General features: G+C 37.4%; 1 protein-coding gene across 7 annotated transcripts in view; it reads right to left on the minus strand.

The window, feature by feature from the left end:
* The window catches only part of LOC129778748 (nucleolysin TIAR), a 1,021,219-nt gene that overhangs the window by 12,220 nt on the left and 981,534 nt on the right, over nucleotides 1-27,465 (minus strand). For 6 of the 7 annotated variants that reach the window (XM_055785883.1, XM_055785864.1, XM_055785877.1 and 3 more), the window contains 3 exons: nucleotides 7,698-7,890; nucleotides 7,307-7,630; nucleotides 7,079-7,244 (listed from right to left, as the gene is read on the minus strand). In XM_055785883.1, coding sequence (XP_055641858.1) covers nucleotides 7,079-7,244; nucleotides 7,307-7,630; nucleotides 7,698-7,890 — 683 coding nt within the window. The remainder of the gene's footprint in view (nucleotides 1-7,078; nucleotides 7,245-7,306; nucleotides 7,631-7,697; nucleotides 7,891-27,465) is intronic. The other variant, XM_055785849.1, reaches the window with a different exon arrangement.

Here is a 27,465-nt window from a genome sequence, read left to right on the forward strand (position 1 = left end):
GAAATACATATATATATATATATATAAGTGGGTGGGTGGGCCATTTAAAGTGGAAGGGTTTGTTTTTGCAATAGCAAAGTAAAGAAGTGGAATTTTAAATTTTTTTTTTTGAAATTCATTTATTTTGGTCCAAGGAGATTTGTTCTAACTACCTTTTGATTATGATATCTCGTAAATGACCGCCTCTGGCCTTGACCGCAAAATGTGCCCTTTTTTCGGCATTTTCCATCACTTTGCCCAATGTTTCGGCCGATATGGCAGCAATTTCTTGTCGGATATTGTCTTTCAGCGCAGCCAGGGTCCTTGGTTTACCAGTGTATACCTTGGATTTTAAATATCCCCATAAAAAAAAAGTCAGGAGGCGTCAAATCAGGTGATCTCGGTGGCCAGTCATAATCGCCGTTTTTCGATATTAATCTTCCGGAGAACATTTCGCGCAATAATTTGGTCGTGGCAGCCGCTGTATGGCATGTAGCGCCGTCCTGTTGGAACCAGTAATTGTCCAATTCATTTTCACGAACAAATGGCAATAAAAAATCGGTTATCATTGTCCGATAACGCTCCCCATTCACGGTTACCGTTGCTCCATTTTCGTTTTCAAAGAAGTACGGGCCGATGACTTTATCGGCATAAATGCCACACCACACAGTAACGTTTTGGTCGTAAAGAGGTTGCGTTTCGATGAATTGAGGGTTTTCAGTAGCATAAAACCGACAATTTTGTTTCTTCACTCCTCCATTGAAGTTGAAATGCGCCTCATCAGACATTATGATTTTTTGCCAAAAGCCACGTTCATTTTTGGCCATTTCGATGGTCCATTTCGCAAAATCAAGTCGACGTGGTAAGTCAGATGGGTTAAGTTGTTGAGCCATTTGAATTTTATACGGAAACATTTTCAAACGTGGTCGAAGCCCGCTGAAGCGGCTCAGACGGTGGCCAAGCCCTCATTAACGGCCAGGAAGGTTCTGCTGTGTGTTTGGTGGGATTGTCAAGGAATAATCTAATATGATCTGCTTCCCTATGGCCAAACGCTCAATTCGGACCTGTACTGCCAACAAATGGACCGCTTGAAGGTAGCACTCATGAAGAAGAGGCCATCTTTGATCAACAGAGGCTGCATTGTCTTCCATCAGGACAACGCCAGGCCACACACTTCTTTGGTGACGCGCCAGAAGCTCCGGGAGCTCGGATGAGAGGTTCTTTTACCTCCGCCGTATAGTCCGGACCTTGCACCAAGTGACTACCACCTGTTTTTGTCCATGGCGTACGAGCTAGGTAGTCAGAAGTTAGCCACAAAAGAGGCCTGTGAAAATTGGCTATCCGAGTTTTTTTTGCCAATAAGGAAGCGAGCTTCTATAATAGAGGTATTATGAAGTTGGCATCTCGTTGGGAACAAGTCATCGAACAAAACGGCGCATATTTGACTTAAAACAGATGATTGTAACTGATTTTAGGAACAAATAAAAATTAAAAAAAAATACCGCAGGACTTTTTTGACAGCCTAATATATATATATATAAATATATATACATATATATATATATATATATATATATATATATATATATATATATATATATATATATATATATATATATATATATATATATATATATATATATATATATATATATATATATATATATATATATATATATATATATATATATATATATATATGATATACATATATATATATATATATATATATATATATATATATATAAATTTACAACACTTATATCAAGCCATTCTTCAAAATATACATACCACATTGAAAAATTGCGGTTTTCTAACCTTTTTCTAAGCGGAGAAAGAATACGTGAAACCGGGAAATTTGAAGATAAATTCTGATTTTTCGAAAAAATTTTAACGGCCAAAAAAACAAAACATCATCATTTTACTCGCTGCGCCATCTGGTTGCAAATCTAACGTTCGTCATAGCATCAGATTCTGTTCTGATTCTGCATGGAATAATCATGAAAAATTGCCACATCACAATAAAACGAAATTAATTTTATGCAAGGTTATATAGACTTTATTTCGTTTTCACCGTGAAGTGGCGCCCTCAGTATCTATTCTGCGCATGGAGTGATCATGAAAAATCTCGTGTTATTCTCACGAAAACTAAAATGAATCATGTATCAAACATCTTCAGTTGCTTTCACAAGGCCACTCAAATTCCATCGGTTCGTTTCGGGACCACCAACAAGTTCGAAAGAGCTGAATTTTATGTTGATAACAATTCCATACTTATATTCATAAAACCACACACTAACAAGATTTTTTTTAGAATTGATTCAGATGCAATTTCGAATAAATGATTACCGAGCCAACGGTAGTCCTACGTCTATCTTTCGGTTATATCACAGATATAACCCACTTCTTGTTTTTCTCATCATAACATTGTTCTATGGGCAGAATACAACAAATACAACAAAATGAAGAGAGCTCAAAAGGGAACTTTCCTTCTTCGGATTTTGCGATTAGCAACACATTTGCCCTTCCTTTTTTATTTATATACATAGGAATGCGTTATTCCGCCTTAAAATCCATTTCCACCTTCAAACAAAGATCAATTTCGTTAGCGTAAACATCGAATGGACCGACAACGCTTATCATGATGTAATTTTCGAACGTATGGGTATTCAATTTACGAAGTTTTCCGAACTTCCTTCAGAGTTTTCCGAAAATTTTTCGATTTTTCCTCCATAACATTGATCTACGGGCAGGGACGAATACATCAAAATAAAGATGGCTCAAATCAGACAATTCCTTTTTGGGGTTTCGCGCTTAGCAACACATTTGGCCTTAAATTTTTATTTATATAGTGTTCTGAATCATATTTCGGACACTTTGTTCTAATATCTTGAAATGCGTTATGCACTGATGATATAACTATAAAATTAATATCACAATTGCATCTTTAGAGTAATCCCTTGGTCTCACTTTCATTTGAAATGAGAACTACGTTTGAATTGTAACATAATCGGCAAAAATCTGACAACACTACTCACTATCGTTTGTGTTTGACGTTTGCTTAGCGTGAGCACGTAGAATTTACTCGTTCATCAATATTTAAATTTCTCCCGTGTTTCATCAGTTCTCATCATCTTTAAAACTTTACTGTGATTGTTTGGTAAGTGTTTCGCAGTTGACTATAAAATATAATCAAGTGTAATGTAATTTTCGTTCAAAGCTATTTTATTAAAAATATGAACCAAATAATATCTGTGCATGAAGTTTAGATCTGTTTTCTGCATCATATGCCTTAAGGTGAAGGTGGAAGCTAGCCACAAATGGCTGCCACAATGGCGCTCATTTCTTTCATCTCCGTCCCTCACCCCTCGCCCAAAAATCAATAATTGCGCGAAACTATGTGAAGAAAATGATCGTTTTCGCACACTTCCCATGAAGTAATATCAACCAAAATCTAATCGATTACTCACAAGATATTAAATTTTCATCTGCTGTCGCACTGTATAGTGAAAAACGTCGGAAAACTCGAGCAAGTGCTCTGAAAGTTAAATTTTCATTTTTCAATCTTCGGCAATGGTTTTGTTTGTATTGGTGAAAGCATCGTTATTTTTTCGACACTGATGCCAGACAACATCATCGAAACAGCTTTCAAAACCACTCAATAAAATGTTATTCCTGAGTCATAGCCTTTCATGTCATGAAAATCAATAGAATAAAATAGTGTTGATATCAATACAATCATTATTTTTACGTTTAATGGGTCTATAATGTAAGTTTTAGCAACTTTAATATTGGGTAAGAAAATTGTATTGCAGAGCTCGGAACACTGCCACGGCTGCCTATGCTTTCAAAAACAATAAACGGAAAAGTATTACATTCAATCAAAATGTCTCAGCCAACGAAGAGAAGGGTTAAGGTTCTCCAACGTGAATATGTGAAAACAATACGACCAATGAAGGAAAATATTGAGGAATTATCAGCATCGAGTTACTATGCGGTAGAACTTGTTAATATCAAAAGAGCCCCAATTCGCATGTGTTATAAATTTGCACATGTTACGCTCGCGTATAATCAGAATTTTACTTCATATGCAAAAATACCCCTTCTATATATTTATGTTTGCAATTGGCATGGTTCATCGGAACATATCGTTCATACATTTAACTTCAGTATTGAATTGTTATTTTTTTTTTCAAATGTATTCAAAGACTCGTGTCAATGAAGCGCCACACAGTCTGATAAGTGAATTGATCTATTTACATGTGCTTTGCTCTTCTCTCACGAACACTATTACCCCACTTTTACACGTGGTTTTACCTATACTACTACAATGGCTAGCTTCCACCTTCACCTTAAGCATCCGAAATATGATTCACAACGATAGATATGGTACGGCAATATAAGATTAATACGAGCGAGCGAAACAAGAGACGTGTCACATATGTACACGGTCCAGATCGAGATGGATATAGATCTTCTTTATGCTGGAAAGTGTTTTCTAAGAGTAAAATTAGAAAACACTTTACAACTTCAATTTGTAATGAGATGTAATATTATCACGCCTCTGTGTAACAGCCTCATCAGCTATGTGGATAGCGTGGTCACGTGAAACAGTCTTGCACTCTAGCCGGCCTTGGTTCGATCCCCGTTGACGTCATTTGGATTTTTTTGGTGCAATCCAAAGAGATGTCTGCTTCCATACATACAAACATTTTAAAACGTTGGGAGACAGATAACAATATTTGCTCATTTAACGCTACAAGGCATGCAAAAAGACATGGTTTCTGCCTAAAATGAAATGCTTTCTGACGCTAGTTTGGGTGTAAGTGTTTTCAGTACTCAAATGACATTGAGTAAAAAATGTGATTAAAATTTTGACAATCTATAACTGCTTTCATCTGATAGAGAGTAATTTGCCTCTCAAGTACGAATGTTGTCAGCAGACATTTGTCATCACGTATAGAAGCTGTACTGTCGTTCTACGCCGACTATCCCATGTTCCAAAATCAGCAACTGAGAAAAACGCTATCAAAGTTTTCCTCCATATTTGTCTACCATAAGCTTTAAGCATTTCAGTTTAGCAATACACTGGGTTTTTTTTTATAAGCAGTAAACTTTTGTTTGATGAAATGTGAAAAGATCCCCTCACTTGAATCAATCAATCTTGGTTAAGGCTTGAAAATGGGACAGTTATGCTTAGAATATCAACATGGGACAATTGAACTTGATGTTGTTTTTCGAAATATTGGGAACAATCAATAACTTTTTTGTGTTTTTCAGAAAGACTATGCCTAAAAACATCGTTTTATGAAGGAGGGAGTGATCGGCAACACCTTTGCAGAATATAAATTTCATTGTTATTAGCCGTTGGCTAACAAGGTGTACACGTGTTCTGTTAAACTTTTTTTTATTTGTTTGAGAATTAGTTCGTTCTGCCAAACGAGCAATGAGTACATTAGCCCTGCGGAATGCGTGACCTAAAATTCTTGTACTTGAACCATTTATGATTCATTTATGATGGATCTATAAGAAATACATGGTGAGACAGTTATGTCTGGTATATAAACATGGGATATAAACTCAGATATCGATCACAAACTATGAACCCTTTTGCTCCTATATTCCGCTTGAGATGCGATCGAACCCCACAACATGCCACAGTAAGGTTACTCTTCTGGAATTTGAAAGCATACTTTCATGAAATATACGTTTATCTAAATAAATGCAGTGTACATCTATATTCTAAAATTCTGGATACTCTTTCATATCCGTACTAGCACCCGTCAAGAAAACAATCCTTTCCCGCTCGACGCTCTGCGGCAACCATGTTGCTTCGATAACCACTAAACGAGAAGTGATGTGGCTTCAGATCAGGTCAGGTTTTGTATTATAGAGACTTCAAAATTCCTCAGTTCATTCGTCTCTAGCCTTGAGAAAGGCCCTTGGAAAACTTTACTCTACTCCAGCACCACACCTCCACCTTGTTGCCTTGAGAAAGGCACTCGATCCCCTGCCATCCAGCTCGTCCAGTAACTATGTTGTCCAGTCGGTGTCCACGCAACGAATGGGTGTGGCTTCAAATCGCGGATGGCTTATTCAAACCAAATATGTTGAAAACGGGCAGAAGCGAATGTATCAGTTGCTCGTTATTGACAGCTCTGTTCGGGAATGCACACAAATCGGCAGAACAAATGTATGGGAAAATGAGAATACTTCCAGTTTTCATTAATTTAAACTGTTTAGATATTAGTGGATTGTACTGTATAGTATATCAAACAAATCTTAGAGAATTTTCGATTCCATTGGTGTGCAAAGTATCAGAATTTGTTCGCTGTGAAAACAGTTATTAATGTTAACTTTATTTCACAAAAACGTGACCTGTTTTCTGATTTGGCACCCTTTCTGAAAGACGTAGTTCTACGTCAAAAAGTAACATGGGACAGCTATGCGTAGAACGGCAGTGTAGTACTTATAAAAAAAAAAGTCAACAAGGCATTCCAGATGTGAAGATTTTTCTGCAAAGATGTAAATTGTATTATGAAATTACCCTTTTCATTCCATTGTAGAGTTTTCAAAAGTCGCGCATACTTTCATTTTGATGGAAGTTGCTCTCCATACGTTTTTTTATAATTTGCTCAGTGTATGATGACAGATGAAAATTCAGCGATTTCATCATGGTGGAGTTGCCTCAATGTGCAGAACTGAGTTGGAGATCCGTTAGACTAATGTCTAACTAACTTAGATCGGGTTGGGGTTGCCTAATGTGTAGAAGGCCTCATGTGCCTACTGCGATCGAAAGATGACACTTTTAGTTTCCGTAACGAAGTTTTACTGTCTCCAAAAATACAACGAAATCTAGCAATGTGTGATAATGTATCGTTTGTTCAGAATGTCTATGGAAATGGGTGCTAAAATGTGGTGCCATGAATCAACTGTGCGGCTGTGTGCGTGTAACGAAACATAAAATCACAAACAAAAACTCAACCCCATATTGTCTCCACCCTAACCGGAGATGGTGAAGCGATGTGAGAAAGTGCAGTGCTTATTAGGCGCCTAATTCATGCTAGAAGCTGACCAGCTGTTGAATCTGGGGGCTCACCTGGAATTGCTGCATTGGATAGGCGACGACTCCGGCAGCTTGGGGCAGGGCGCCTCCTACTCCGGCCTGTGCCAGCTGCTGGGCAGTGGCTGGAATCTGAGCCTGCGTTGGGACTCCTGGCCATGCTCCGGGCAGTTGCATGCCCATTCTGAAAAGGCAATCATTGCTGGAATCAGAAAATTTAAGCTGCCCTATATCGCGCAGTTCCGTTTGCTCAGCCCAACTCACCCCATGTAGCCTTGTTGGTAACCAGCAAACTGCCCGTACGTGTATCCTTGCATTCCCTGGAGGAATTGCCCTTGCAGTGGAGCGGCGGTCGGTGCTGGCGTGGTCGGATAGGTCGGTGCCGGTGGGTACCAATAGCCAGCTACCTGTTGGCCGTACGCGGTGTTGAAGGGGAATCCGGCTTGGCTCAAGGCCTGACTTGTCAGCGAAGACGAGTTGTTCGGGTCGCCACTTTCCTTACCCCAGGAGCATTTGACGGGCTGGGCGTTGATCTCCGAATTATGTACGGCGACGATGGCATGAGTGGCGGCCTCTTTGGTCGAGAATCTATAGTTTTGGTTTGGTTTTCCGTTATTGACGTAATCATGCAATATAGTCCAATAAATCTTCTTACCTTACGAAAGCATAGCCTTTATCCTTGAAAACTCGGATCTCCTGGATGGTGCCGAAGGGGGAAAATGTTTTCTGGAGTATGTCTTCGTTGAGACCTCCGGCCAGGGTGCCTCCGACTCCGCCGCAGTACACGGTACAGTTGGTTGGACTACTCTGGTTGTACACCTCGTCGAATGTGAGCGGCTTGGCGTTCACTGAAATATCAAGCAGCGGATCGTTAGTCAGGTTTGGGTCCTACCGCGCGTACCGTATTGCGATTAATGAATGGATAAAAAATTAGAGTAAATGTTCTGGTAGCAAAAATTACTTCGGAAGAAGAAAAATATTTCTAAAGTGTACCGTAGAAAGGTTCACCCTTATTCTCGCACCAACGAATGAACACAAGGGCTTCGAAGGAAACTACCTCAACGGCGAAGGGGAACGTTTCTAGGGTACCGGAGGTAATCGAAGATTCAAAATTGAGATAAAATTCATACGTATAATGTACAGTTGAAGAATACTATCCATAAGCTGAATTGATGTCAAAGCAAGTTTTTTTTGTCATTTCGGAAACACAAGTCATAGCTTTGTATTGTTCTTCCTGGTGGAACAAGTTCGTAATTGATATGTTTTTTTTTGTACAGAGTTGCTAAATGAGGGGACAATTATCGAAATATACAAGACTATCAACCTCTTATAGGTACACACTTTACGTTGGAACGTCATGCCTTTATGGAGCGGCGATGGCAACAGGGTTTAGGGCGGAAATACTATCAACTGGTTTGTTGAAGTTATCGTTGCTCATTAGTTATCATTTTAACAAGACCCCAAAGACGACAAGCATCTCCAAGAAAATTATACTCGTTTAGACGAGACACGAAACGCCAGAAATAAGAAAGATACAACTCACGCAATCACTATTCTACGATTGGATGTATCAGAGCTAGGAATTCATTTATGATATCTTTGAGCGACTTGAAGTATAAGTATAAGGAGAAAAAGTAGGGAAAAGCGATTAGAGTGAGGAAACTTAATGTGAATTAAAAAGAGAGAAAAGAGAAAACAAATCGAATTATGTGTAACAGTCTGGTTTTATGGAAACTACAAATTGATGGATTTATCCTGAATAATCGATCATTTTTTCCTGCTTTCATCGCCACCACAAGTATACTTTTCTGCACATTTCGCTGAGCGGTAATTTTTTCTGACGTTCCGCAACTTTGTCATATTAAGTCAATCATTATCTAAACGATCCCACGTACTGATTGGTTCTCCTCAAACCGAGAATTTTGGAAAAAAAATTCGCTGACAAAAAAGTTATTCTAGAAATTAATATTCATTTTTCTCAAAAACGAATTTTTTTAAATTCCCAAATATATATATATATATATATATATATATATATATATATATATATATATATATATATAGCCCTTACAATTTCCTATAAGTCGTCCATACATCGGAAGATGAGCACTTTTAAAGGGAAAAAGTTTTTCGAACAACAACTTTTTCGTGTTTTCTTCGAAAAAAATACAACTTATCCTAATTTTGTTCAAAGTCAAGATAGCGATATAGTGTATTCGACAAAGTTTTAGATCTTGCTAAAATATAAACTTTTTTCGAAGACATCAACTTTCTATCTTTTATAGTTTTTGGAATATATGAATATATAAACGGCGAGGCAGGTTTTTATTTTTCAATATCATAGCGAAAACAATCATAGCCAGAAGAAGAAGAAGTAGAGCAATAAATACTGCTTTTGGTGCGGCAAGCCGTCACTTTTTGCAGAAGTAAAACTGCTCAGAACAAGTGTAAAAAATCAATTGCATTTTTCATTGTATGGAATGTAGAAAATTATTTTGGTTTTGATTAAAAATTGCCAAAAACAATTTTGGAAAAAAAATTCGCTGACAAAAAAGTTATTCTAGAAATTAATATTCATTTTTCTCAAAAACGTATTTTTTTAAATTCCCAAATATATATATATATATATATATATATATATATATATATATATATATATATATATATCTTTTATAGTTCTTGGAATATATGAATATAGAAACTCCTGAACAAAAAATAATGTTCTGCTCGTAACATTTTTGTGTGTAAATTCTCACGTTTGACATCTTCTTGACATGTTTCTAAATAGAGGAAAGTCAGCAGAGCATTTGAAATGCGATAATTTATACAAAAAAAAATGTTACGAATCTCAATGTGTCCATCCCATCAAGTGGTCCCATTTCAAGCCAAGTACTTTTATTCCATTTTGTTGTATGTCGCATATGTATATGATTAATAGCATTTTTCAAAGAAAAACATGAAAAAGTTGTTGTTCGAAAAACTATTTTGATGTAAATTTGCCCATCGTCCGATGTATGGAAAACTTGTTGGAAATTTTAAAGGCTATTCATATTTATTTCTTTCAGAATTTTGAAAGCATATGTTTTCAAGAAAAATGAATTTTAATTTTAAAAATATTTTTTTTTCAATGAAATTTTTTTCCAAAAATTTTTTCGATAATTTTTAATGAAACGCAAATAATTTTCTACATCACATTCTTCGACTAAAATTTTGTAGGTCAGATATTTTTTTTGTAGTTTTTTTTTAAATTTTGAGTTTTTTCAACTTTTTTTCCGAAAAATCTTAATTTAAAAACTATAACATCTACAAAAAGATGGTCAGAGAATGAAATGTAGCAAATTACTTAGATTTTCATTGAGAGTTATCAAAACATTTTTTGGAAAAAAAATCATAGAAAAAAAGTTTTTTTTGGAAATTAAAATTCATTTTTCTCGAAAACATATGCTTTAAAAATTCTGAAAACAAATAGATATAAATAGCCCTTAGAATTTCCAACAAGTTTTCCACACATCGGACAATGGGCACATTTACATGGAAAAAGTTTTTCGAGCAACAACTTTTTAATTTTTTTCTTCGAAAAAATACTATTAATGTTTAATTCGTAACATTTTTATGTATAAATTATTGCAACTTACATGCTCTGCTGGCTTTTCTCTATTTAGAAACATGTCAAGAACATGTCAAACGTGAGGATTTACACACAAAAATGCTACGAGCAAAACATCATTTTTTTTCAGGGGTCTTCATACAAAAATGACTTATATTCCAAAAACTATAAAAGATAGAAAGTTAATGTTTTCGATAAAAGTTTATATTTTAAGAAGATCTAAAACTTTGTCGAATACACTATATCGCTATCTTGACTTTAAACAAAATTAGGATGAGTTGTATTTTTTTTTATGAAAAAAAAAAAAGAAAAAATGAAAAAGTTGTTGTTCGAAAAAGTTCCCATCTTCCGATGTATGGACGACTTGTTGGAAATTGTAAGGGCTATTCATATATATATTTAAAAAAAAAAACGTTTTTGAGAAAAATTAATTTTAATTTTTAAAATAACTTTTTTTCAGCAAAATTTTTTTCCAGAAAATTTTTGGTATTTTTTCGTAAAAATTTAAACAATTTCCTACATTTCATCTTTTGACATGAATTTTGTAGGTATCATAGTATTTATGTTATAAATTTAAAAAAAATTTAGGAAAAATTGTTTGGTTTTTTTTCAAAAAGTTGCCTAATTATTTTTTGAATATTTAAAGCATGCAAAGTTGTTTAAATGACCCATGTCTTTACACCCACAACGTTTCACTGCTATCTGAGATGGTGCTGCCAACGGCCGGTCGAGTTGGCGTGAAATTCATCAACTGTAAATCTCGACGATTAATGCAATTTTATAACATTTGGCATCAAACTTTTCTTTTGAAAATCTCGATTTTCGACGAATTTTTTTTGTTTTTCAGAAAAACTCAAATGTTAACGTTTGTGACACCAGTAAATGAAGTCCGAATGCGCTAATATTTTGCATAGAGCATATTATCGTGCAAATCAACATTTCGTAGCAAGTTCCGAATGAAAAATCGGGATAACTATTTTTGTTGACACCCAAAACCATACTTTTCGTTTCGTCTCAGAATGCCGATTTTTCACAAAAAAAATAATTTCAAGATGGCACTAGATCTCGACGTTTCATGCAATTTTAATACATTTGGGGAGGCGATCTGGCGTAGTGGTAACATCCATGCCTCTCACGCTAAAGGTCACGAGTTCAATTCTCACTCCCGACATTCTTCCAAAAATGGAAGTAGAAGTGACGAACCAGCCAAATGAGTTGAAAATCACTATAATACAGATATAAAAAAAAAAAAAAAAAAAAAAAAAAAATAATACATTTGGCATCAAAAATTTTTTTTTTCGAAAACCCCGATTTCCTTTACTCCCCCGATAGGTGATTTTTCGATTTTCAAAACACTCAAACTTTGACCGCTTTGCGCCACTCTCCCTTAAGGGTGTTTTTTCGAGGTGGCGAACACTTTTTATGGGGTAACTTTTTGAAATTCGAGATGACCATTTTCATTGACACCCTAACCTACATGTGGCACACGGAGTAAAAAAATAGAAACCAAAAATTCAAGCCAGAGAAGCGTTACGAAAAAAAAAACTAGTGATGAAAGATGGCAATGAAATTGTTGGAAAATAAACATCATGTGAATCGCATCAGCACACTGCATCGCCAGAAACATAGCTCCTTTTTTTTTCGGTGGTGTTTGCAATTAAAGTAGAACACTTTTTAATTGGAATTGGAATCGAATATAGAACACTAGCGGTGGACGGGAAGACAGACTATTTTTTTTTGTTGCAGAAAAAGTACAAAAAGAAAAATAAGAAGAAGTAGAAGATGAAGAGGAGAAGAGGAATAAAGAGGAGAAAAAATAAATTTAATTATTTTAGCGGTAACATGCACCGTAAACTTACATAAAGCATATTCTGGTCGCGCGCAGGTAAATAGGTCTACGGATTTTTCTATTTTTTTTTCTATTTTTTGTAAATGTATGTGTGTTGGATTCAACTCAAGCATTAAAGCTCTACTGCAAAAAGGCGTGGGTAACATAAATAATGTCAGAATTAGTTTTTCTCTTCGCTAAAAATGTATGTATATAGGTTATATATGTATTAGAGTTTTATAGTTTCAAAAACAGGGAAACAAGATTATAGATGTGAATTTTAATTTATGCGCCAAAATGGGAGGGCGATTTTACGGGGAGTGTGAGAGATGGTTTCGTGTCTAGCAGTGCTCAACTGAAACGATTGCATCAAACTCGAAGCTGGGAAATACTTGATTTTTTCTAATAAATTTCCCCAAACAACGCAAGAGGGTTTTCCGGAGCCGAGTTTTGCTGCAGTGAGAATGGGGGTGGAGGCATTTTTCCCACCCCTGCCTTGCCTCGTTCGTTCGCTCGCTCGCGCGCACATTCGGCTTTCGGGGTTCAGTGGGATGATACTCTTTTCTGACCGAAGGAGGGCGGGGAAAGGAGTGCCTGCCAGTTCGCAGGCAGAGACACACATTTTACGGAGGACATGGATTCTGAAATGTTACCCCGATGAATAGTTGTCCACACACAACACAGGACCGGGCGCAAAGAGACACAGAGTCAGCTCAACGAGGAATGGAAACGATCTACAACAGGGGATCCATTTCACATGTGCGGAAAGTGGCACAGCAAGTGGAAGCGGAAATAGACAGAGAAAGAGTTACATCAACAAGATTTATGTGTATTTCTGAATTTTGCATGAAGTGCACACATGATCGTCTTTATTGGTAGGCGCTCACGGGTAGAGAGGGGCAGAGTGTGGGGAATGTGGCGCAAACCAGCAATATAGCTATTGAGCGAAGCGGAGGGCTTTCGGGAGGATAGTTTGGGACAGATATACGACATACAACAAAATGGAATAAAAGTACTTGGCTTGAAATGGGACCACTTGATGGGATGGACACATTGAGATTGTTTCAAATTTACACACACATACAAACACATACGCACACGTACAAACGGTCCCACACGAAGTCGCAGACAGGAGAGCAATTACAGCGATAAACCAAATTGGATGGCTTGTGGGATTTGTGAGTTTACAGTATTTCTTCGCATCGTGCAAACAACTACGAACAGAAGCAATGCTAAATTTCGATTTTTCATTTAAAAATATGTTCGAAACCCAGCTGCAAAAATTCCCGCTACTTCCAAGACATTTTCTCTAATCAGAGTGTAAGCTCACTCTAATATGCTCTAATAATTACGCGCCATCCCGGGTGAGCCGCCGGTTGATAGATTAAGAAACTTATTCGTAGCTCAGCAGTGGTGGTAGACAGAAAAAAAAACTCTGTGGCAGGAAGACCAGGAAACCCACCGAGTTCGCTACTACTGCTGAGCAAATGCAAACACATCAACTCCAATCCGGACCGCCGCTTAGCGAGAGAAACGGCGCACATCCTGGAAGCAGCGAAACGAGACGACAACGCTCTACTTGCAGCCGTAGCAGCACACGTGAATTCGCTTGCTGAAGCTTGGCGAACTTTTCTCATCAAACTTTTTTACCCCGGTTCTCCCTGGCGCAAACAAAGAAAATGAAAAACTACGAAACATAACTGGGAAATACACACACAAGGATTGTACAATGCGAGATGTGGATTTTTTTTCCCGTTCTTCGTCCTCTGTTGTGAGGCTCTCCCTCTTTTTCGTTTCTTCCAGCGGCAAAAGAAAGGAAAGTTTTTCTTCCCCACTGATAGCATTATCAAAGGCGGAAGAGCGAGATAGAGATCGGCAGAAAACTCGCGGCAAACCCCGGGAAGTGTATTTTCCCTTTATAAATTCACAGTGCTTTGTTAACATTATGATTTCCTTGTTTCCTTTTGCCGATGGGGAGACATACGTCTACGACAAAGCCACCGCTGTGGGAAATTAAAACTAGTTTCAGTTGTTCTCGCAATTTATGTGGAGTTTTTTTTTCTTTTGGCCTTGCTCTTCTGCTTCCTCAGTAGCAGCGGCAGCAGCTGTAGCCAGAGTTTACATAACTCGTGGATTTCCGATTTAGGATTCTTTTCTATTTGGGATTTAGTTAGATGCTGGGTTCATGTGGGGCTTTGAGCTGGGAGTACGAGAAAAAGTACACGCGGCACTAGCATCGTTTCAAGTTCCAAGTCCACACGAGGCGTGATTTCGCGGGGATTGGGATTTGAGATTTTCAGGGTCGCTCAACACACGGAACAGTGTATAAATGGGCAATCAAATTAATTTATAGTCCCTGTCAAGTCAAAAAGGGATCTGCGTAGAAACATGAAAGAGCGTACTTTTAGATAGGTCCACAGTTTCATTAGTACTAGGGTGTCAATGTAAATGAAGTCCGAATGAGATAGTATTTTGCATAGGGTATATTATAGTGCAAATCAACATTTCGCAGAAAGTTCCGAATGAAAAATCGAGGTAACTATTTTTATTAACACCCAAAACAATACTTTTCGTCTCGTATTCCAAAAAACCAGAGTTCCAGAGTGTTGATTTTTGAAAAAAACATTTTTTTTTTCGAGGTGACAGTAGATCTCAACGTTTCATGCAATTTTAAGACATTTGGCATCAATTTTTTTTTCGAAAACTCCGATTTCCCCCCTTGGACGATTTTTCGATTTTCAAAAAAACTCAAACTTTGACCGCTTTGCGCCACTCTTAAGTTCGATTGAGCTGAAATTTTGCGTGAGGGTTTTTCGAGGTGGTGAATATTTTATATCGGGTAACTTTTTGAAATTTTAGGGTCGATTTTTCCCATACTTTCATTTGCACCCTATTGGACACTAATCAACGCATCGATCTTGCACGATCAGCACGCTATTAAATTAAAGGCTTTATGGTATTTTTGGGAAAAAATATCAGAAAATTATTTTTTTTTAGTTTTGATAACATTGACTATTTTTGTTCGAATACCTTGCGTCAGTTTTTGGACTCTCCATTGGCCAACCTGACCTTCCATTTTGTTCCACCATTTATTCATGTCTTTAGTAGTCCAGTCAAATAGAGCAAAACTTAACTGGATGTTGGGTGGCACGCATTTTTTTCAAGCCCTCTTCCTAATAAATCATCGAGCTCATGGTATGACTTGTAACCAAAATCTTGGTTGTTCATCCGCCAGTTTTAACATCTCCTCCTGTTCAGCAAATTTGACATCTCCTCGACCCGTGGCCTCAAAGAAATCATCCCAATTAAGAGGATCGTTGTTATTTATTAGGACTAGATTTACTGAGTCTACGTAACCGATAATAATATCAGACCCCATCCTCCTGAACATCGACTATCATGATTTTTTTTGCTACCAAGCCGATATAGTGGTTATAGGTTTCCATGAAAAGTTCTAGTTTCTTTAACGCAAAATATTAGATCCGATTTTTTTTTATTTTTTCGTTAGGGTGACCATTCCTATTTTAGGGTGGTCCGAAAAGTCAATTATTTCCACTTTTTCCCAAAAATGCCATTTTTCAAAAAATTATAACTTTTGAATCACTGAACTGATTTGGATGATCGACACAACAAATTGAAGCAAACGAGCCTAGGCTTCTATTAAAAATAATTGAATCCGGAAAGAATGGATTTTATTTTCGTAATGATTGATTTGTAGTCGTTTTTTATTATTTCCATGGCTTTGGACTAAAGGGCGTTTATTTTTTTAAATTTTTTTCCTGAAAGCTGATGATATTCTACATAACATATCTAGATATCGGAGATGCCATTTTTTTCGTTTTTGAGATTCGATTTTTCAAAATTAACCGGCGGTCCGAAAAATTATTTTTCCCCTTTCACTCAAAATTACTTTTTGCAAAAAATCATAACATTGAACCACTGAACCGATTTAGATGATCGACATATTAAATTAAAACCAATAGGCTAATTATCACACTTGCGAAAAGATTGGATTCTAGTCGCATAGGTTTAATCTAGTCACATAGGAATATTGAAGGAAGACTTAAACCATGTTAAATTTGCCAAATAATAACTCAATAACGAAAAATAACACTTCTCTGATTTTTTGGATATATTATGTAAAAACCTCAGCTTTCCAGGAAAAAATACAAAAAAAATATTGCGCCCTCTATCTTTAACCGTGAAAACAATGAAAAACTAACTCAATCAATAATTATAAAGACAAAAAACAAATTTTTACGCAAAAGTATAATTTAAAAAAAAAACTAAATCATAAGCTTCAATCTGATATGAACTCAGCATTCAAGAAAATATACAAAAAAATATAGCGCCCTTTAGTCCAAAGCCATGAAAAATAATAAAAAAACCACTAAAATCAATAATTACGAAAAAAAGTTCAATTTTTTCGCTAGTTTCATATTTTTTAATAAACGAAGCTTTTGAAGAATTGGCTTCAATTTGATATGTCGATCATCCAAAACGGTTCGGCGGTTCAAAAACTATGAATTTTTGAAAAAAATCATTTTTGAACAAAAGCGGAAAAAGTTTTTTTTTTTCCCCAATTTATATTTTTATCAAGGCTCATATGGCGTTAGCCTGACGGGGCCGGAGTTCAATATTTTGAGCGGAAAAAGTTGATTTTTCACACCACCCTCAAATGGAAATGGGCACTCTAATGAAAAAATAAAAAAAAAACATGGAATGGCTGTATATGTATATTAGGGTGGCAGCGAAAATGGTCATGACAAATTTCAAAAACCGACCATGTACATTTTGTTTATTGGCCCAAAAAAATGATCTGTGCAAAGTTTCAGCTCGATCGGACATGATTTAGGGGTGCCTCAATGCCAAATGACTTAAAATGCATGAAACGTCGAGATCTGGTGTTATCTCGAAAAAAAATGTTTGGCCGAAAATCGACATTTTGGGGGAAGACAAAGGACGAACCAAAAGCACAGTGGACGACGGATGGCTTCTTCTTCACCTCACCCCCCTTCCAAATGACAAATAATTAGGATGTGCGTCTCCCACACGTCTTCTGCTGCTCTCCCGTAAAAGGAGTCTGAGAGGCAATGGAGGTATGGAAAAAAAATAATTATCGAACTTAAAGAACCGACCATGTTCATTTGGTTTATTGTCCCGAAAAATATAAATTATCTGTGCAAAATTTCAGCTTAATCGGACATGATTTAGGGGTGCCTCAAAGCACCCAAAGTTTTGATTTTTTCATCCTCGAAGATCTTCCAAGAGGGGAGTAAAAGAAAAATTAGAAAATCGATTTTTTTTTCGATGCCAAATAACTCAAAAATGCATAAAACGTCGAGATCTGGTGTTATCTCGAAAAAAAATTTTTGGCCGAAAATCGACTTTTTGGGAAAATCAAAACTGAGTGTTTTGAGGCACCCCTAAAACATGTCCGTTTGAGCTGAAATTTTGCACAGGTCATTTTTTGGACCAATAAACAAAATGTACGTGGTCGGTTCTTGAAATTCGATAATTATTTTTTTCCATACTTTCATTGCTTCTCAGGCTAGGTCCCTGTTCGCGACGAACGCGACCCGAGTCACCAGCAGGCGAACAGGGGGAGAACGATGATGCAATCGGCTGAAACGAAAATGCAATCGGCTGAAACGAAAATGCAATCGGCTGCACTTGTCGATGCAATCGTACTCACACATACTAAGAAGTGTAGATTTAAGTTTTTCTTCATTCTGTTTGTGACAATTAAAGGAGAAGGATCTTAAATTGAAATTGCCTTATTTTGAAGAAGTGTCCCAGTGAAGCAGCAGCAGTGAAATCCAATCTGGTCAACAGGGCGACCAACGTAATTTCCATCCTCCGTTGTCTTGTGAGTCACCGGGCGACAAACAAGCAACGAACGTGTTCGATCCTGTCGTCCTTTTGTCAGCATCGTGTTGTGCAACGGTTAATGGTGTGTTTTAGCCGCTGAAATTTCTCTGCTGGTACTGCTGTGTGCCGCTGAGGGTGAACTATTTCGTGTTGTTTTACGGCGAATGTGCGCCGTGGTCCTTCGACGGGTCAGAGCAAGCTGCGATCTGAGTGTGCGATCGTCAGCGACTTTGTGTTGTGTTGAGACAAAACAGTCCCAAAAGGTCGATTTTCGGCCAAAAATTTTTTCTCAAGATTATACCAGATCTCGTCGTTTCATGCATTTTAAGTCATTTAGCATCGAAAAAAAATTTCGCTTTTTCAAATTTCCTTTACTCTCCTCTTGGAAGATTTTCGAGGATCAAAAAATCAAAACTTTGAGCGCTTTGAGGCATCCCTAAATCATGTCCGATCGAGCAGTAACTTTGCACAGATTATTTTTTGGGCCAATAAACAAAATGTACATGGTCGGTTTTTGAAATTCGATGATGAAATTTTTCCCATACATCCATTGCCACCATATACTATGTTTGAGCAGCTAGTTTCGATTTCAAGACCGAAAGAGATGTGTTTATTTTTCATTTCAGTATTGCTCTGGCTAGCGAGCAGTCAACAGCATTTGTTAGTACTGAGAGCTAACTTTGATGTTAGCTAATCGTATAAAGGCGTATGTAATTTTGCAGAAATACAGTTTAACGTGTACTGTTTACAAATGAAAGAAAGAAATGAAATAAAAGATAACTAACAAATTTTGCACATCTACCATGAAAGCCCGGAAACTTTTCGGTTTCGGAAAAAAATTGTGGGCATTCAATACAGTGTTTCGAAAGTGCTCCATTCCATATTTTATCATTGAACTCGTAACCCGATATCGACCGGAAACTAGACTCAATGAGTGAGAACTTTCAGTAGAAGGTCAATGCAATCAAAAATCACTCGAACTCTTCGATAAGACTTACCAAAAAAGAGCTGAACGTTTTCAAAAAAATTAGAGGGTTGCGTTGTTGACGTAGGACTACGAAATTATTTGACCCCCTTGGTGATTTTTCGATTTTCAAAAAATTCAAAATTTTACCGCCTTGCGCCACTCTCCCTTAAGTCCGATTGAGCAAATATTTTGCATAGGGTGTTTTTTTTTTCGAGATGGTGAACATTTTTTATGAGGTAACTTTTTGAAATTAGAGATGACCATTTTCATTGGCACCCTAATGTGTAGTCTAGGAGAAATACAACAAAATTAATGGGTTGTATCAAAGTCTATTCCTGAATGGGCAGAGATACAAAGTAACATTAATAAAAAAAAATCAGTTCAGATAAAAAAAACGGTTTGTTTGATAAGTGGACAATGATTAGAGAAATTTTAATTGATGATATAGAAAGGTAGTTAACACAGAGAATCCATGCTATTTTCAAATCACGTATCAATTATTCAGGAGCAAATAAGATACGTGAGGAATTCATGAAAATCACGGAACTTCGATCTGGAATGTGACAAATTGTTTGATGAAATTTCCTAAAATCATATTCTTCCTCGCAAAGTCGTTTCATTGTCTAAATTAGAGATGAAACGTTTATCCGGTGACTAATCAAATCAATAATTTGTTAACGATAAAAATCATAACAAAACTGCTCATTAACATCATTCATACATAATTGAAAATAAGGTTCGATTACTAAAATGCTCATAAATTATTTTATTTTATATACAGTAAAACCTGTTTTTGTGTGGTTTTTTTATGCGAATGTTTTTTGTGCGATTTTTTTTGAGTGATTTTTTTTGTGCGGTATATGAAAAGAAGCATATTTGACGAAGTTATCGCGCGGATTTCAGTTATTTTCTTGAGGGAAACTTTTATGCGGTACCTATCTACCGCACAAATTTTTTTTTTTCAAAATGTGTACCGAACACGTTTTTTGAAAGCTACTGGTGAAGTTTTGCACGATTTTTTATGCGGTCCCTATCCCCCGCACAAAAAAAAAGGTTTGCCTGTACTCTAATACGATTTTCTGTCAGACTGTTTTCTATTCAAAAACTCCAAAATAGACTGACTTGAGCCTCGGGTCCAAAAAGGTTGATATTTGATAATCTGATTCTTCTCATAAGTAATTGAAATGACTCCCCAATCCACCGTTTAAAAATCTCTCATGTGAGGTAAGTTCGGTGTTCTATGTGCAGTCTCACTCTTTTTTTTTTTTCTTTTATCCCATTTATTTATTTATCAGACTCATTAGCATTTTATCTGTAACAGAGCCGGGTTTTTATCGTGTACATGTACATATAATTATGTTTCTATAAATTGTAAATTACACAGTAGTAGAGTAGCCATTTAGGCGTTAGGTTTTCTGTTCCATTACATTATGGTAAATGTGTAGCCCCATTTAGGCGTAAGAGTATTCTATCTGTTCTTCCATTGTTCAGCAGACCGGACAGCGGAGACAGTTGAAATCGATCATTGTTGGGTTATTTATAGAACAGCAGTCCGATGTTTCTTGCAGAGCAGAGCAGTTGTATGGATGAATCGATCTTTGTTCCACCGTGGATCGATCTCCATAGCTGATGATGGTTGCGTGGACGTAGTGATTCTATAACAACACAAAGATGGTCAATTGAGGGCCCTGAGTTTGAACTCACGATCGATCGCTTATTAAGCGAACGCGTAACCAAGTGGCTACGAAGACCCCCGAGTCTCATTCTTATCCGATTACTTTTTTCATGCAGCAACATGCGAAATTAGGCCAGAAGTTGTATTTTTTGTTATTTCTTCAAATGCTCAGAGAAGCCTAATGCACTGCTACGTAAAGCACCACTGTTGTTTCTTCTAATTAGTGAGCGTGTGTGACTTCTCTTATTATTATCATCATCAAGTTCTACGTTTTTAAATCTTGAACGAAAAAAATTGATTGATTTGCTTTGCTTATTCAATTTTTTATTTTTTATTTCAAAGTATCATCAACAAACTTTACATTGCAATAGAAAATATTTTTATACTCCATCAAGGATAATCATTTAGACGGAGTACTTAACCATCCGTTCATTATGTTTATGTAGAATATGTCTATAAAATGTAAATGTATCCTGAAGGACGTAGTTCTACGTCAAAAAACTATTCCTAATGCTCTCATAATTATCAGAGTATTAAGTTCATCTTATCATATTCAAAAATGTTAATCATTAGGGCATCCATATTCAGGCCTGATGGTAATGAATGAATAAATAAAACTTCTCGTAGTTGAAGCCTGTTGATGGTAATTATTGTAGAAATTGTATTTTATAGAAATTTCATGAAAACTGTGCTACACAAATTCGATGATCTTGGAAGTTTTAATTTTTTTTAAATTTTAAATCTTATGGCTTCCGTCTGTCACAACTTGATTAAATCTAAATGCATCGTAACAAAACATTCACAGAGTACTTCCAAAACAATCTTCTGGCAATACGATTCAAAACCGACCAGCAGGAACGCTGCAGTAAAATTAGCAGTGTGTACAAATTTTAACAAGCTTTAGCACGGGATATTTCATCTCTATAGGTTGATCGATACTGCACTTCATCAAGTCGACTCGACTTGAGACTTGTGACCACTGGTGTGATAAGGTATTTGGCGGGGATTCGTATCTTCTAATTCTTCGACTAGTGTTGTTATCGTTTGTAGGAAGAAACCCACTTTGGATCACCTCGAGTTCATGGCTGTTTGGCTGCACATTTTTCGTGTTATTGCATAGATCTGAGCTTCTATATTGAGTTCTAATTTAAAAATTGTCCTATTGATACCAGGGTAAAATTCCGCTGCGAACGTTGGCGCCATTAATTTTTAGAGAAGTAATCAAACCCGAAACGAGTTTGACGATGTAAATATGGTTTTTGTCTTATTCAAAGAAAACTGTTCCGAGCTGGCGGCAGTCCAGGATTTTGCTAGTCATCGAGGGCAGCTTTTGAGATTCGTCAACACTACTACCCGTATGGTTTTCGCACGTTAGGCCCGTTTCTTTCATCACACATTCAAGTTGAAAGTGAACGCGAGAGGGAATGTAAACGCGATACTCAATTGTAAAATCCTGGTCGTCAACAATCTGGGGTGGAATTCCGCATTTCGAAACGAGTGATCGACAAGAAATGGTTGATCGTCGTATGGGAAAATGCTAGTGAAACATTGATTTTAATACTAAACCTTACATCGAACAAAATTTCAATTGCATTTCCTTCGGTTTTGACGTCTATTTGTATCAGTATGTGAGTATAAATAAAATCCTTTTAGTATGTTGCATAATTTATCACTTGTTAGTTATTTTAGCACTATGGAATCACAAAGAAATACAATGAGCCTCAACACTTCCCAAGTGGAACATTTGACGAAGTTCATAGATGAACATTCGGGTCTCATTCTAAATTTGCTGAATACCCCTGAAGCGAACAGGACTTCTCACAAATTATGGGATAGTTTAAAGAATGGATCAAATGAGCGAGGAACCCCGGTGAGGAAAGTTTCGGAGTGGAAAAAGTGCATGTGATCATTTTTAGAATGGGTATATGAGTACCATCACTACACCGGGTATCTTGAGTTTGTCGAAGAAATATTGCTTTGTTTCATTAATCCTTTGAATACGGGGGAGCGCGATAGCGCTCTTCTTGTTTCATGTTAATATGTTTGACTTGGCACCTCTCAACGTAGAATTTCGTCTTTTGGGGACATTTGTGAAAGAGGACTACACGTGCTTTGTGCATCAAACGATAGTTGGGAATGAAATTGTGTGAATATAATATTCTCATTATTTAAAAAAATAATATATATATATATACAAATAAGGAAGTTAATGTTGATAAATTTTATAAAACACACTTTTTATGTGTGTTTTTTTTCAATAATACAACGTTTTTTAGTATTTTTTCAAATATACCCAAACTCACCCGCATTTTTGGCATTTGCTCAAAAAATTTGCTCCGCACTCAAGCGATTAAACGATGTTGTATCTAATTCGATCCATTTTTCGCATAAGCTTTTTTTCAGAAGTGGTATCATTTCATTGAATTTCACTGATGAATCTGTTGGTTGAGCCAAACCAAGCAAAAAGTTTCCTCCTTTATTACATTGATTTGGTACCAGAAGCCAGAAGGTTCAAATAAGCCACTAATTCTTAAGCTGAAGGAAAAGCAGTGCTTCTGAAAGTTGATTGAATTTTTTCATTGGATTTAGGTCGGAAGTTTCCGTTACATCTTCCGGGTAGATCGACTGCGATGAGCGATTTCCTGCACCTTTTTTGGGAAACCGACGGAGAGCCAATAGTTTCATTGGGAGATATCCATATCAGAAGATCACCCACCCTCTGCCAATTTTTATGTGGCTGATAAATACTATAATATTTAGATTAATGTGGTTAACTTGTGTATAACATGGTAGCGCAAACCGTTCGAATTATCCGAAATTTTGGCAGCGCAGCTATTACAAATTTCTACATAACTCGGAAACAAATCAAGCAAATGGAACCAAATTTGACATCTCGAGGTTCAAAGGGGCACGAAATGTTTTATGATGGTTCGACACTCCTCCCTCCTCTCTAAGGGGGAGGCTATCATACAAATGAAACACAACTTTCTGCATAACTCGAGAACTAATCGAGCAAATGGAACCAAATTTGGCATGTCGACGTTTCAGGGGGCAAGAAACACTGCTATATAACGGGAGCGTGAACGAATAACGTCTAGGCCCTTTAACTTGAAACTTTTCTTGAAACACTTTTTCAAGGTATAACAGAAATAACAGTAAAGAAAGACAACTTCTCTCGGCCACACCACTTTCGCCTATTCCTACATGTTTCATAGAGAGAAACAGGACTTTTGAAGAAAAATTAAATCTTTCAACAGGGAATTCCATAAAATTGTAAATAAAAGAACATCGGAGACGAATTAATCGAAACATTTAAAGTTAATAAAGAATAAAAGAAAGAAAGAAAAAAGGAAAATTCACAATACATAAATTAAATTAGGTGTAATGACACTCAGAATCATTCCTTGCCAAAAAAAGCAGTTAGTGTAAAAAAGGGTTGGGACACCCAGAAACAGAGAACCCGAAACCTTCAAGCAACCACAGTTTTAATCAAAATCAATCACATCAAACAGACTCGCGGCGTTCGATTGGTACTAACATCGGAACCTCTCTGCATTTACCTTGAATATGATTTTCAGCAGAATCAGTACTCGTTTCGCGTTGCCAATAATTCAACCCGATATTTTAAGGAAAGTTCACTGTAAAGAACCATTGTGGATCCGATTCGCAAGAATTTCGAACAGCGGAAATCACTAGACTGAAACTCCAGCTCGGAGGGCGTTGGGAAATTCCTTCGAAATCAATTTGCCGTTGATCCGGCGTTTGTTTCGTCTCAGTTTGAATATAATTCAGTCTAATGTTGGAAGCAATTATCCAATTGAAGTTTTTTTCCCAGGGCCATTGAAAAATATTGAACGTCAACGTTGTTGGAATGATTTTCGGATTTTCTCGTGTTTCCAAGTATCGCGTTGAATTGAATCAAGTCATGAAAATCATGTGAATTTTCATAGAAATTAGCAGATCAGGAAACTCCTGCGACCCAGGCTAGCACTTCTCGTTTACTTAATGAGACTTTCCGAGAGATTCAATATACCCAAGTTAATTTCAACCTTTCCGGGAAGTTTATTCACAGCAGTCATTCAATTTACAGTTACATCCTCCTCCTCCTCCTCCGGAGACCCTAATGAACTTCTAAACTTAACTTTCTCCTACTCCCCAATCCCACGGATCACAGAAAACACATAGGAAAAGTAGCGTCAGCCATTTGCAGGGAGAAGGAGAAAGCAGCAGAAAAACATTAGCGGGACAGCGCTCAAAGTAGAACAAAGCGCCGGGAAATTGATTCGCTAAAACCCTTTTCATTAGTAAGCTTAGCGGGCAACTGAGTAGCTTCGAGCACAACACCACAAGAAAAACAACACAACAGCCAGCCAGAACGATATGAATTTATGTATTGAATAAAAACTCGGGCAAAATTTGCTGCCTGTCTTGGAAGGGCTTGCGAGGAAATCCAGTCGTGAGAGAAAGTCCAAAGCAGTGGGGGAGGGGGAGGGGGGCAGATTTAGCAGTTGAGTTGCGTGTTATGAATAATAAATAATATCGTCAACTTTTGTAAATACGATAACTTATCTCGCTGCGAGGGTCGCGCCCTCCACGGGAATTGCCGTCGTTGACGGGGGCGGCGGCGGAGGCGGCGGTGAAAAAACGGAGAGGGAAACAGATGTAAACTTCTTCGTCTTCGACTTTTGGATGGACATTATCGGTTTGACGGTTGACGTGGCGTCGCATTCAAACCGTTTTGCGCGATGGTGCTACGGGGAGGGGGGCAGGAACCCAAAGACCTCGTAGTCTCGCTCCCCCGCATCTTCGCTCGGGAACGTCGTCTTTGGTGGTCCCACACTTTGTAGTCTCGGAAAATATGAGAAACGGATATTGTTGACGTTGTTTCGTTCGGCTTATCGTTGACTGACACAAGAGTGGCATTTGGGATCGATGCCTCTCCCGGGTACTTTAGAATATCATTAATTGTTAAATTTGACGAATGCCATGACCAATTGCCATTTGCCAAAAGTGGTTTTTTTGGTATTCACAGCAAAGTATCTCTTTGGGTGATTGACAGGAGACACAAAATAAAAAAAAATGCAAACCACCGATGCTTATATATTGAGCGGAAAATATCGAGCCATTTTCAAGAGCTCAAGATGTTCAAGTCAGGTGGAATGATACGTTATAATTGCCGTTCAGTCAATGATAATGCCACTCGAATTCTAGTGAATTCGTAATCATTCGAGTTTCTATATTAAGGCTGGAAAGAGAGAAATAAATAGGTTTTACTACCCAAAATGAATCCGGTCCCGAAAATTTTCCATACATTCGCGCCAACAAACCGAACGAATGAAGCTACGGGCTGCAATGTTGGTGTCCCATGGTGCCCGCCATCGTTCCGCCGAAGCCTCATTCTTCAACTTCATGTTATCAAAAGTGACACCGAGCAACGATTTGATTAATTCGCATTTACTCGACAACACGCCAAAATTTAATTAGACGAAACATTTCTTCAAATGCACCATCGTCGCTGCTAAAATTAGTCCTCCTCCCTCGAGGACCCAACGAGGAAGACACACACACACATACACCTACGCACAGTAAGGGACAGCGCCTAATCAGGCGCAACCCCTCTGATCTGCTCCCACCCACGGCCCCCTCTCAATCATCTTCCGGGCCGGGTATTCGCACAGAGTATTCAAATCAAATCGGTCATAAATCATGCCGTGATTATTGTTTTATGTAACTAATAAATCACAACCCGTAAAATTAATATTTTCGCTCTCGATAGAGCCAGGATCTTTGGATTTATGCCTTCCTGTATCATCGCGTGCTTCCTTTCGCCGTAAAAGTGCCTCTGCCTCGTGCCGTGGCGCGACGCAATGTCGTTAGCCAGCCGGGATGGACGGCCAAAGCACAGGCACAGGGGTATGTTTTTCTTCAGTCCACCCGCTCTCACTCTGTCTACTTCCTCCCTCGGTCACACTCGCATCTTTTCGCACGATAAATTAATTATCCGCTTTCCTCGTTCTCTTGCCCTGTTTGGGGAGAACAATTCCGAATCCCCACGAGGCTCTTTGGAGGGAAAGTTGGATGGATTGAAAGTCTTCGAAATGTGAATTGATTTGCCGCACCGGGAACATCGTTTTGGCCCTCGGAAGTCATCGATTAGCAACAATGTTTATTGTTGTGATTTTTGTTGGTTGAATAGAAAGGGATGGCTGAGCGTGTGAGACGGAGATGGACGCGCGGATACTTTTAATAGGGTCTGACAACAGAAATGAATAAGTTTTTAAATCTCGTGTCACGGTGTTTGTTACCGAACTTCTTCAAAACGGCTCGGCCTATTTTTGATGAAATTATGCACAAAAAACGTGGCAGGCATGAGAATAGGTTGTAAACTATATATGATACTGCTAGGATACTAATTAGTATATATTATATACCGATTAGGGTAGCTCTATGCAGAAAAAATTTAGAACAATTTTTT

This window comes from Toxorhynchites rutilus, chromosome 1, assembly GCF_029784135.1.
Source record: "Toxorhynchites rutilus septentrionalis strain SRP chromosome 1, ASM2978413v1, whole genome shotgun sequence".
In the NCBI taxonomy this organism is placed as follows: Eukaryota; Metazoa; Arthropoda; class Insecta; order Diptera; family Culicidae; genus Toxorhynchites; species Toxorhynchites rutilus.